The following is a 13,341-nucleotide window of genomic DNA, read 5'->3' on the forward strand; positions in this document are numbered from 1 at the left end:
TCGCGACGCCATCGGAGTCGTAACGCGCCACGCGCCACGCGCCATAGTTGGTCGTCGACTCACGCGCCGGAGCGTGAGGGTGATTCCGGCGACCTTTTTTGATGGCGAACACACCGGAGGACTCGCCGTGAGGAGGACGGCCGTTCTGGGTGGTCTGCGAGAGGGTGTGTTGAAGTTGCTAGAGGGTTTGCGAGAGGGTGCGAAGCTGCCGAGTCTGCGAGCGTACGTTGTTTTGCGTTGGCGTTTGCATACAAGTAATATTTCATCTGTCCCTTCCTTTTTTGCGTTTTTTTTTTTAATGGGGGAGGCAACAAGAAATATTACTTGTAATGTTATATCTACCCCATTTAAATTAGTTGATATAGTGCTTGCACCGGATGAGTTTAATTTTGGTGAGGGGAGGTTTTTGGTTGAAATTAATTTAGGGGGTATGGGCAAAGACAAACATTTGACTGGGACATGTCCAACTGAGCAAACTGATGCTTAGGAGTGGAATAGGGATGATAAAGCTTTGTTGTCCCGCATAATAAATTGTATTGATAGGAAAATAATTCTATCTATGCAACACTGCAAAATCGTGAAGGAGGTTTGAGACTTGGTGAATAAATGGTTTAGTGGGACAAACAACCTGAGGAAATTGTATCAATTGTCTCAAGATGTTCATCGTCCCTCCCAAAGTGGATGAGACATCCGAGATTATTTTTATGATTTCAAGAGTGCGAGTGAGGCGTTGTGTACTGCTATGCCAGTCTTGGATTTGGAGACAGTGAAAAAGCAACGTGATCAGTTGCATGTGTTTAGCTGGATTTCAGGGTTAGATAAAGAATATGATGTCCTGAAGTCTCAGTTGCTAGGGCATAAAGAGTTAGAATCAATAGAGCAAGTTTTTACTATGGTCCAAAATGCCTCAAGTACAGGTAGCGGAGTCTCGGAGAAACATGTTTTCGTGGCGCAAGGGGATAGTGGAGGTGTAGGTTCTGGTAATCGCGGGGGTCGATTCCCATGATGTGGTGGATTTGGTAGAGGACGTGGTCGAAGAGGTCCGAGGGTTTGCTATAATTGTGGAGAACCTGGCCATCTACGCAACCAGTGTCCGAAACCTCTACGACTACAGAGTTTTGCTATCTCTATCTCCAAACTGGAAGGGAATGTTGTTGTGATGACAGATGAGGAGTTGGCTCTGTTCAAGCAGTTGAAAGTGTCTACCTCACAACCTCTAAACAGTCAGGAAACATTACCGTCTTCCTCAGCCACGTTTTTCCAAACAGGTAATCCTACTGCTTGTGTCTCCTCCTCGTCCCGACAGTGGGTCATTGATTCTGGAGCCAGTGATCATATGTCAAGTAATCTAAATGTCTTTTCTAAATATTCTCCCTTTCCGCCTGGTACTACAGTTACCCTGGCGGATAGTTCGTCCGCTTCAGTTTCGGGTAGAGATAGTACCAGTGTAATCCCGTCATTACCTCTCTCTCGCGTGTTATACCTTCCGAAATTTTTGTTCAACTTGCTGTCGATAAGTTAAATCACTCGAAATCTAAATTGTTGTGTCGTGTTCTTTCCTGGTTATTGCTTGTTTCAGGATCTTTTGACGAAGGCGATTATTGGTAGAGGAAAAGAAGCTGGTGGGCTATATGTGCTGGAACAGTTCTCTCATAATCGTGAAAGTGCTCCGGTTAGTCTGTTGAGTAGTACGTCTCCTTTCCAATTACATTGTCGGTATGGTCACCCGTCTGTATCTATTTTAAAGAAGTTATGTTCGAACTTAGAGTCTTTGTCTATTTTGCAATGTGAATCTTGCGAGTTTGGGAAGCATCGTCGGGTTCCATATCCGCCTAGAGTCAATAAAAGGGAGAGGAACCCGACAATGCTTCGCAAACTCGCAAGATTCACATTGCAAAACAGACAAAGACTCTAAGTTCGAACATAACTTCTTTAAAATAGATAAAGGCGGGTGACCATACCGACAATGTAATTGGAACGGAGACGTACTACTCAACAGACTAACCGGAGTACCTTTAGGATTAGGAGAGAACTGTTCCAAGCACATATAGCCCACCAGCTTCATTTCCTCTACCAATAATCGCCTTTGTCAAAATATCTTGAAACAAGCAATAACCAGGAAAGAACACGACACAACAATTTAGATTCTGAGTGATTTGACTTATCAACAGCAAGTTGAACGTAAATTTCGGAAGGTATAACACGCGAGAGAGAGGAAATGATGGGGTTACACTGGTACCTCTACTCGAAAGGCCGAAACTGAAGCGGACGAACCATCCGCCAAGGTAACTGTAGTACCAGGCGGAAAGGAAGAATATTTAGAAAAGACATTTAGATTACCTGACATATGATCACTAGCTCCAGAATCAATGACCCACTGTCGGGACGAGGAGGAGACACAAGCAATAGGGTTACTTGTTTGGACAAACGTGGCTGAGGATGACGGTAATGTTCGGATTGTTTAGAGGCTGTGAGGTAGACACTTTCAATTGCTTGAACATAGCCAACTCCTCATCTGTCATCACAACAACATTACCTTCCGGTTTGGAAACAGAGTTAGCAAAGCTCTATGGTCGGAGAGGTTTCGAACATTGGTTGCGTAGATGGATGGGTTCTCCACAATTATAGCAAACCCTCGGTCCTCCTCGACCACGTCCTCTACCAAAGACACGACGTCCTGGGAATCGACCCCCGCGATTATGAGAACCTACACCTCCACTATCCCCTTGCGCCACGAAAACATGTTTCTCCGAGACTCCGCTATCTGTACTTGAGGCATTCTGGACCATAGTGAAAACTTGGTCTATTGATTCTAACTCTTTATGCCCTAGCAACTGAGACTTCAGGACATCATATTCTTTATCTAACCCTGAAATCCAGCTAAACATATGCAAATGATCACGTTGTTTTTTCACTGTCTCCAAATTCGTGACTGGCATAACAGTACACAAAGCCTCACTCGCACTCTTGAAATCATAAAATAATCTCGGATGTCTCGTCCATTTTGGGAAGGACGATGAACATCTTGAGACAATTGATACAACTTTCTCATGTTGTTTGTCCCACTAAACCATTTATTCACCAAGTCCCAAACTTCCTTCACGGTTTTGCAGTGTTACATAGATAGAATTATTTTTCTTTCAATACAATTTATTATGCTGGATAACGAAGCTTTATCTTCCCAATTCCACTCTTGAGCCTCAGTTTGCTCGGTTGAACATGTCCCAGTCAAATGTTTATCTTTGTCCATACTCCCTAAATTAATTTCAACCAAAAATCTCCCCTCACCAAAATTAGACCCATCCGGTACAAGTATTACATCAACTAATTTAGATGGGGTAGATATAACATTACAAGTAATAATTCTTGCTTCCGCCATAATAAAAACCACAAAATAAAACTCCAACCAACCGACGCAACTCGTCACTCTTGGAGAACACTTCAACCAACCTTCGATAAAACTCTAAAAACAACCTACCCAGATCGACTGTACTCCCCCGGGCGAGCTCATCGGTGTGATTGTAGTCGCAGAAGGTCACCGGAAAAACACTCACGCGCCGGCGCATGGATCGGCCGGCAGTGTTGCGGTGGCGCGTGGCAGCCCTAATGGCGTCGCCGTCGTCTTCCGGTCGCAACCCACCCTCACCGTCGTCGCTCTAATACCATGTAATGTAAAGTTTGTAAAGTGTGTATTTATGTTATCTGTGTATCTATTCACTATACAGAAGAAGCTATATATACAAGCTAATGAAAGACCTACACCACTTATTTCAAAATTCAAACTCAAGGGTTGAGAGTAATCCTCTCAACCAACCCTGAATTCTAACAAACACTATGAGTTAGGTTTTACTTGTTTCGTTTTAAATAAAGTACATGTTTTTTTCTGTTTATGGGTTTAAGTTGTATCCTGAATGAGAGGCAAACCAGTACAATTTGAGCACTAAATAATGAAGTTTGCATATTGTATATGCCTGAGACCAATTGTGGATTTATAAATATGTCGCGACCACTTGTAAATTTTTGTCTAGGAACACTTGTGATTACCTTTATAAACTCTCCATAATGTATGTCTGGGGCCACTTGTGATACTGTCCACATATTGTTGGCAGAACAAATATGGTGGCAGAAGCTGATGGATATCCTGTGGTAGAAGAGATTACTGTTAACACTCAACTGCCTCCATTGGAATGATAAAGCTGCATTCAGTGCAAGTGGTGAGAAACTGAGAATGATAAAGCTCCAATCAACCTTTTGACTACTAAGAATAATAACGTACTGCCTGGAGATCTTCTTGGTTTTGAATGGAAAATTAGAGATTTGGTTCTCCATTTTAGCTCTGAAAGGTATACAAAGGCGCCAATGGACTGAAAGGACGTGGATACCCTTGTGTCAAACAAAGATTTATTGTGAAATCTAACAGAGGATTACTTTAGGTAACATTTTCGTAGTTAAGGGACTAAATCAAGCAAAAAATTAATAAGGGACTTTTACAAGTAAATCGCAATAGTCAAGAAATCAGAATTGGTATAATCTCAATACCTTTGCAATATGCTTAGCATTAGTTATCACTTTTATAACAATTTTGATAGTTGCTAGGATTGATTGTATTTAGACTTAGATTTTGATGATGTCTTTGAAGTGTCTTAGAAGTTTGAAGCAGGACTATAGACTCCCCCATCTCTCTCTATTGAAAAAGTTGAAGCAGCAGACCAGCCAAAGTGAATACCAACCGAGGTGAAGATGCAGATAAGGAAGAAGTTCTAGTTGAAGAGCATAAATCAGTTGCAATTGTTGATCAACTGATTAATTAAAGTTGACTTATATCTAAGCTAATCAACAAAAGGGCGTAGCAACAGATCAGCAGATGAAGTAGCAAGCTAAGAAGTAGTGGACAATTTAAGTGGACCACTTAGCAACAATTTAAGTGGACCAGCTAAAGAAAGAAGATTAGCTGACATTGAAGTAGTGAAGGAAGAAGATCAGATGACTCTGAAATAGTAAAGGAAGATTCCAGATGAAGAAAAGACAAAAGAGGTTGAGATTTTGAGAACCCCTAGCACTTAAGTGCACATTTTTATGCCTTCAAGTGCACAATTATGTGCCAATGTTTATTATATCTTTTGCATTCTTTTCGATAACGTATAACAAAATTTTTAATGAAATTTGTGAGATTTACAAACGATTTGAAAGGGTAATTGCTTCAATAACACTTAAGTTGAATAACTTTCCTTTTTTGTACCATAAATTGCTTTGATTGCACATCTTTGTGCCTCTGAATGTAGAATTTTAGCATTCAAGTGCACAATTATGGACCAATATTTATTATATCTTTTGCATTCTTTTCAATAATGTATAACTAAATTTATAATGAAATTTGTGAGATTTACAAACAATTTGTAATGGTAATTGGTTCAATAACACTTAAGTTGAATAGCTTCTCTTTTTGGTACCATAAATTGCTTTGATTGCACGTCTTTGTGCCTTTAATTGCATAATTTAGCATTTGAGTTCACATTTATGCCTTCAAGTTCACAATTTTGGACTTTGAATGCATATTTTTGTACCTTCCAGTGCACATGTTTTTATTTTATTTTATTTTATTTTATAGAAATTCTATTTTAAGAGCCACTAATCACATTTATCCGCACTTTCACATGGGAACTCCCCTTCGCACCTGATCTTAAGTGTGTGTGTGAGTTTCCTTCTTAAGGTGCTTGATTTTTGTGCTTAAGGTGCGTGAGTTTTGTGCTTAAGGTGCGTGAGTTTTGTACTTAATGTGAGTAGTTATTGAAACTTGATGTATGACTATTGTAGATTGATCCCGCTAGGTTGAGCTAAAGAAGTTCAAATTTACAACAAAATTGATAATTTCACATAAGTTCAAATATCACAATTAAATAATTTCAAAATAGATGATTAATTTTGAATACATTATTAAAAAAATTTAAAAATAAACCTTTAAACTTTTTTTACAATACCTAAAATAAATTTTACCAAATATAACCCATGTATATTTCAGTTTACCTGAAACTTTGTAATTGGTGCATTCCAGGTGAAATAGACATTAGCTAACAATTGATATAACTATACAAATTATACTATATACCTTGAATCATTGACTCTACTAGTTTGTTAAGAGATTTTATTCCTTGGTTTGAACGTCTCCCTCAACTCCAACTTCCACCCACCAAAATATCAATATTACGCTTCCCAAATTTGGTTTCTACTCACCTTAATCTCTTCGACGTACTAAGCAAACCGCAGGTTGTTTGTCTGCTTGTCTGCCTCTCTCGACCACTCCGTTGCTGGGTTTCACATGGATCCGCCGCCTAGCTCTTGGGATTCCTTGCGAAAACAGGTAACCCGCTACTTTTATCTCCCTGCGACTTCCCCTCGCATCGATCATGAATTGAAAGTTGTGTTGTTGAAATTGAATCCATTTCTTTGAAGTTTGATTGGTTCATCTATGGAGGAAAGTTTATAACTCTAGGTTTTGCTCCATCTATTGTGTCATATGTCTATATCACGTCAAAAAAGTACATTTCTTGATGTTAAGTTGAGGAATTGATGGCTGCTACACTTTATTCTGATCTAATGGAATCTCATGCTTTAGTAGAAAGGAGAATTGGTTGTGTTTTGTAGTATAAGCTGTGCTTTGATCAGGTTAGAGTGTGTGATTAATGGAAATAATGCATTCTGAAAACTCAGCTGCGAAAAGAAAAATCCTGTTTGAGGAGGTTAAGAATCCACTTGCCTTGGATATTGAGGCTTTCAGAATTGTTGATCTGTTGGCAAATAACTAGGTGTGAACTAAGGAAGCCATTAGAACTGCAACAGTGCAGAATCACAATCACTTGATCTCTTACAAGTTGATGTGATTATGTGAGTATAGACTTTGAACTTTGGCTACTGTAGATTATAGCCTTGATGCTTCAGATCTAAGCCACGCAACTTTGAACCTTAAATATAGAGCAAATACCAATTTTGGTCCCACGAGTATTAGCAAAATGACAGTTTTGGTCCACATGTTTAATTCGTACCAATTTTCATCCACGACTATTGTTTTAGTACCAATTTTCATCCACGACTATTGTTTTAATTAGTGCCAAAATTCATTACGCCGGTCACTCATTCATTTAAGACATGACGGAATCTAAAATTTTTAAGGGTATTTTCGTCATTTTCAACCTAAGATCCCAATTTGAGCCTGAATAATGAGATTTAAGCCCTAAGATCGATCCCAATTTGCAATTCTCCTCTTCGTCCTACCTTAATTTGAGGATGAGAACTGTGAATTGGAATTGATCTTAACGCTTAAATCCCTTTATTCATGCTCAAATTGGGATCTTAATTTGAAAATGATGAAAATACCCTTAATAATTTCATATTTTGGCATATCTTAAACGGAAGGGTGACCGGTGATGAATTTTGGTACTAAAGCAATAGTCGTGGATGAAAATTGGTACTAAAGCAATAGTCGTGGATGAAAATTGATAGGAATTAAACATGTTGACCAAAACTGTCATTTTGCTAATACTCGTGGAACCAAAATTGGTATTTGCTCCATATATATATATATACTAGTTTTTTACGCGCATTGCGCGATTAGGATAATGCCCAATGTTTTTTTTTTTTAAATAAGTACTTTAAAGTATATTAAGGCAAGATTATATTGAAATTGTTCATGCATATATATATACCTCTCAAACCGGTTGGGAGTTGGGACTCACTAATCTTTCTTAGTTGAGCTAGGTTGACTTTAAGGGAAGAATTATAAAACTTGTTATTGAAGATGATATGGTTGGTATTACTTGAAAAGGATTGATCTTTTGTTTTTGAAGAGATAAGAGGATAGAGAGTAGAGAATTCTTACCGCATGGGCAAGGAACCTAGAATACAGAGTTGAGGTGACAAAGCTTCTTAGTTCTTACTATGGGAAGGATAGTGTTACAACTGAATACAATCATCACAAGAACAAAGGGCGGGATTTTATGAGCTGCCCGTATCTGCTGCTTATGACAACTTAGCTTTTAATTTGAACTTTAGTGCTTGCTTCTTGGGATCCTAGTACTCATGTGCATTTTCCTTCAGAATCTCTTTATTCTCTGCTAATGGTTCTTTCTGTTATCTGACTAGGCAAGGAAGCTTGAAGCTCAGCTCGATGAGCAGATGCAGTTATATCGTAAATTGGTGAACACAAAAGTTGACAATGCCACAGATAATGACCTTGAAATCAGGATAGATCAGCTACTTAAACAGCTGCAACAAGTGAACTCTCAAATGCAAACGTGGGTCTCATCTGGGGGATCTGAAATATTTTCGCATACATTGACTCGCCATCAAGAAATCCTTCAGGATCTTACTCAGGTATTTGGTACAGCGGTTTACTTTATTATCGCTCTTTTTGGTGAAACTTTGTATTTTTTTTTTTCTCCTAGTAATATGATTAAAACAAAAAATGTTCATTGATTTGTAGGAATTTAATCGCCTCCGTTCTAGTCATAGAGCTAAAAAAGAGCATGCCTCATTGCTTGATGATTTTAGGGAATTTGATCGCACTAGATTAGATCTGGAAGATGATGGTGGCTCTTATGATCAAGCGCTTCTTAATGAGCGTGCTTCCCTACACAGGAGCACAGGACAGGTAACTATAAAATGGTTGTTTTTTTATACATTCCCCTTCCCAAAACTAGATTCTTTGTTAAACAACTTTTTGCATTTTGTTCATTAAAATATTACATCATACATGAGCATTATCAAACATTCGTTGGTCAAAAACAGATAGAGTAGCATGCCCAGATATTGATATTAGTCATATTACTACTTTATTTCGCTTGCAATTGTTGTAACAAGTGGAAATGTAGAATCACACTTTGCTATCAAGTGATGCTCGCAGTTGGTTTTTTGGGTGAATAGATCTGATATTTCCCTATTTTCCTTCGAATTTTTAACCTTTTCGTACTTTTAGGCATCACCACAGAAAATTTGAATGCTCATGATCTTAACTTCAAGTTAATTGGCCAAGACCTTGTGGTCTAATGGCACTCGGGTTGCACTCCCATATAGAAAGTAGTTTATGAACAGATACTACATTGTAATAGAGTCAGTAGCATTCAAAAAAAAAAAAAAAAAAAACTTCAAGTTAATTGATGTATATCTGTTAAGATGTGATAATGTGAATGTAATGACATCTTGTTACTTCAATGACCAACTTTAAGAGTTATATTGCTTCAGATGGATGGCGTGATTTCTCAAGCTCAAGAAACTATAAAGGCACTTGTGTACCAACGATCAACATTCGGTGGCATTAATTCCAAGCTTAGCAATGTCAGCAGTCGGCTTCCAACTGTAAGGATCTCTCTCTCTCTCTCTCTCTCTCTCTTCATGATGTTTCGACTTTATCATTCTTTGAATATCAAAGATTACTTCATTTAACTGGTTAGAACAAAATTTAAATTTAAGCCGTATTGAATTAACATACTCAAATGCTAAACTTAAACCAAATCGAACCTCTCCTAACACATTCTTTCGTCGATAAAGAGTATCCTTGCGCTTGCCAATTGGTATGTAAGCGACTTGATTTTGCTCTGCAGGTTAATCACATTCTTTCGTCGATAAAGAAGAGAAAGTCCATGGACACGATCGTTCTCTCGTTAGTTGCCTCAGCCTGCATGTTTCTTATCTTGATTTACTGGTTCACAAAATGAGAAGGTACCATTGTGCATCTCCAAGGCTTCAGCATGTTTGAGTGCTCCATTTTATTCTTTTGTATATTACCTAGTGTAATTTTTATTTTATTTTATTTTTTTGGTTGTATTTTTAACATGGGAGAAATCTTGAATTGTTCTTTTATGCATTCTGTTGTTCATATACAAACACAAAGTTATTGTTAAAAAGTCAGTATCAGAGCTTCATGATTCACTGACACCAGTTTGTAGAGTAGGAGAAAAACATCAATTTGGGGAAATATAGCATTGTTTTGTGAAAAATAAGCAAAAATTTAAATTTCATTTGACATTTTTGTAAATTTGGGTAAATTATACCATGGACTAGGGTCTACCTTGCATTGTAGATCGTGGTCCAAAAATAACTTTCAGATTCTGTATCTGTAGTTGACAGTTTTTGTACTTGTAGTTGGCAGTTTTTGTACCCGTAGTTATCATATTATGTGTTAGCAATTATCAAGTTATTTGTATCAGAGTTGCAATATGAATCTGGTTCATGGTATAACAATTGGTAAATATGTGCTCCATACAAATTTTTTCCCAAAAAATCTGCATCATTTTTGAGAAAATATGTATCGTTTGGCCTAATTATGTCTGGGGAAAGTTAAAATCACATCATTTTGTGGTCTAATGGTACCCGGGTTGAACTTTCATTTGTAAGTTTGAGCCTCAGTATAGGTGTTATTGGTTCTTTGTGTTTTAGCAGGTTGAGAAAGTAAATGTATAATTTTCCACACGCATTATTTTAGGTTAAATACATTCGATCTAAAACTGCATTGGTTTAATCATGAAGTTTAAATACACATCATTTTGGGATAGTTATATATATTTTTATTCAAATTTTTATTTATTTAAAGAAATGTCACCATCTTAAAAATAAAAAAAAAATAAAAAAAAAACAAAAAAAAAAAACTAACATAATGTGCCATTCTTACAGGATCTCAGGCCATTTAGAAGATGTGACTATGATTTTATGGTTTTTATTTTGTTTTTAAGGGAATAAGGTTCAAATTAACCACTGAATGTAACCTGAAAATACAATTAGGTCATTGAAGAATAAAAATGTGTAATTAGGCTACTAAACACTTCAAAAACGTGCAATTATGTCACTGAACACTCTAAATGTATACAATTTCACCGGATAATAGGTTACCATCAATTTTAGCAGGTTATCTGCTTACGTGGCAGCTGAGTTGGCATTTTAAATAATTTTTAATAATAAATTTTAAAAAAAAATAAATAAAAAAATTTTAAAAATAAAACGACCCCATCGTTTTTTTTTTTTATAAATTTATTATTAAAATTTATTTAAAAATTATTAAAAATGTCAACTCAACTGCCATGTAAGCATGTAACCTATTAAAATTGATGGTAACCTGCTATCAGGTGAAATTGCATACATTTGGAGCGTTCAATGACTTAATTATACTTTTTTTTTTTTTTTTCGTTTAGTGGTCTAATTGCATTTTCAAGTTACGTTCAGTGGTCAATTTGAACCTTATTTCATTTTTAAATTTTGGTAATTTTTAGAGGAATAATTGGGGTATTTACACTTGTTTATTATATGAACATAATTCTAAGTTCAAATAAAATAGAGTATGGCTCCAAGATAGCTCTCAATGCAAGAATAGAGATGGATCAAAATATCATAGACTTCACGTGAAACCCTTTAGGGGTCGTTTACTAACTGGAAATTTCCGGAAACACTGAAAATAATTTCTGGAAATTTATGAAAAACTGGAACACATTTAAAAACTGTTTTCGAAATGGAAAACAGAATCATCTATCATCTATTTAGTTATATATCACTATAGCCACATTACTATGACTACATTCATTATCATCTTATTTTAATTATCACTATCTTTTATCTTTTCTACTTACTTTACTTATTTAAACATAATTTATTTGCTTACTCTTTAAAGTTAGACATTATTTACATTATCAAAATTAAGAATTAAACTCTATATAATGTTTTAAATTTTGATTGAACTCAATAGGTTTTTTTTTTTTTTTTTTTTTTTTTTTTTTTTTGAAAGGAAACTCAGTAGATTATTAGTTCAAATATTTTTAATTATGTTACATCATAATACAAGTTCGGTCCAGATATCGGATATTGAAATCTCATATACATTAGAATTCAAAGTAAAAGTTATATATTCATATACATGTCATTCAAATGAATATATTCAAAAAAAAAAATCTTTTAAATATTAGCTCAAAAAATATTATTATTATCTAAACTAAATTTTAGGTGAAAACTGAAAAATTAAAAAACATAAAACAGAGAATAGTTTTTTATTAGTAAACAAGTTTTGTAAACAGAAAACAGAGAATGGAAAATAGAGAATGAAAACTGAAAATTAGAAAACAGAGAACATTTTTCTGTTGGTAAACGGACCCATAGTCTCGAATCCTTAAAGACTTAAGAAAAATCCCGTTGTAACTTCAAGTACCTTGATGATGCAATTTTCAATCAACTAGAGTTGGATCTAGTTTCCTGCCATTCAAGAATGAGTACACGAATCTAAATCTAAGGTTGAAGATAGAGAATGATTCGAGTCCACGAATCAATTGCTAGCCAAGTTCACGAGCTAGCCACTCATTGAGTCCACAATTAGCAATAAGATTTTTTACACAAGTGTAAAGAAAGACTTTAGAGTTTTATTGAAAGAAAAGCTATTCCAAAGCTGCTATGGTCGTGCCCTAATCATAGGCAGAGGTGCGACATTGTAGTTACAATGGGAAAAAGAGTCTTAAACCTAATGTAAAAAACCAATAAAGATAATCCTATTTACAAAGAGATTTAAAGAACGACAAACAATAACAGAAGCAGAAAATCCAAGCACTCACAACAGGGCTCCTTTCATTACCACTTAGACAAAACCACAACAAGGTTAGTTAAAGATGAATGTTGATGAATGAGTCATAAGCTCAAACTGGATTTAGTTGGATTCTCAAGAACGAATATGGAATGTTCCAAGTAGCAAAGTGCGTGATCAGAAGGGGTTTGTTTTCGGCTCATGAAGCGGAGGCATAGACGATATGTGATGCTCTCAGCTGGTTAAAGGATCAAAATATGAACGGTGTTCAAGTAAAAACGGATGCACTCCAAATAGTAAATGGTCTCGTCTTCTCTAATTTTGATTTGGTTTTATTAGATGTAAAAGACTTTTGTAATCATTTTTCTGAAGTGTTTGTCTTGTGTGCTAAGCGATACGCGAACTAGGTTGCCCACTTGTTAGCTAGGGATCGGAATCTGTGTCAATGGCTGATTGCATGGAGTGATTTTATAACCCTCCTAATTTCATTTGTAATGCTTCGACACTAGATGTCATTTAATGAAATTTATATATTTACTTTCAAAAAGTAAACAAATATTCACAATAATTTTTTATTTAAATTGGAAGTATTTAATAATATAGAAATTTCTATTTTGCCTTAGAATAAAGTTTAAAATTTTATTTGGACAAATTTGCCCCTTAATTAATATTTATGGGGGTTTGGATTATTGATTATGAATATGAGTTAAGATGTTGACTTTAATTACATACACGCACGTACGCGCGCACATATATATTCCAACATTTGGAAATCAAACATACTCGGTATATTT

At 35.9% G+C, this 13,341-nt stretch overlaps 1 protein-coding gene across 1 annotated transcript; it reads left to right on the forward strand.

The window, feature by feature from the left end:
* Positions 1-6,124: 6,124 nt before the first annotated feature.
* Positions 6,125-9,967, forward strand: LOC109169337 (Golgi SNAP receptor complex member 1-1-like). The gene is made up of 5 exons (XM_019318221.1): positions 6,125-6,358; positions 8,137-8,367; positions 8,477-8,644; positions 9,235-9,348; positions 9,594-9,967. The coding sequence occupies exons 1-5, from the start codon at positions 6,317-6,319 to the stop codon at positions 9,705-9,707; spliced, it is 669 nt and encodes a 222-aa protein (XP_019173766.1). The 5' UTR covers positions 6,125-6,316; the 3' UTR covers positions 9,708-9,967.
* Positions 9,968-13,341: the final 3,374 nt, after the last annotated feature.

This window comes from Ipomoea nil, unplaced genomic scaffold (assembly GCF_001879475.1).
Source record: "Ipomoea nil cultivar Tokyo-kokei standard unplaced genomic scaffold, Asagao_1.1 scaffold3314, whole genome shotgun sequence".
In the NCBI taxonomy this organism is placed as follows: domain Eukaryota; kingdom Viridiplantae; phylum Streptophyta; class Magnoliopsida; order Solanales; family Convolvulaceae; genus Ipomoea; species Ipomoea nil.

Bases quoted from the DNA above. Each gene is read 5' to 3' on its own strand.
- LOC109169337 (XM_019318221.1), top strand. From the start codon at position 6,317: ATGGATCCGCCGCCTAGCTCTTGGGATTCCTTGCGAAAACAG. The intron at 6,359-8,136 runs GTAACCCGCTAC...TTATCTGACTAG, and splicing joins GGGATTCCTTGCGAAAACAG to GCAAGGAAGCTTGAAGCTCA. The intron at 8,368-8,476 runs GTATTTGGTACA...ATTGATTTGTAG, and splicing joins TCCTTCAGGATCTTACTCAG to GAATTTAATCGCCTCCGTTC.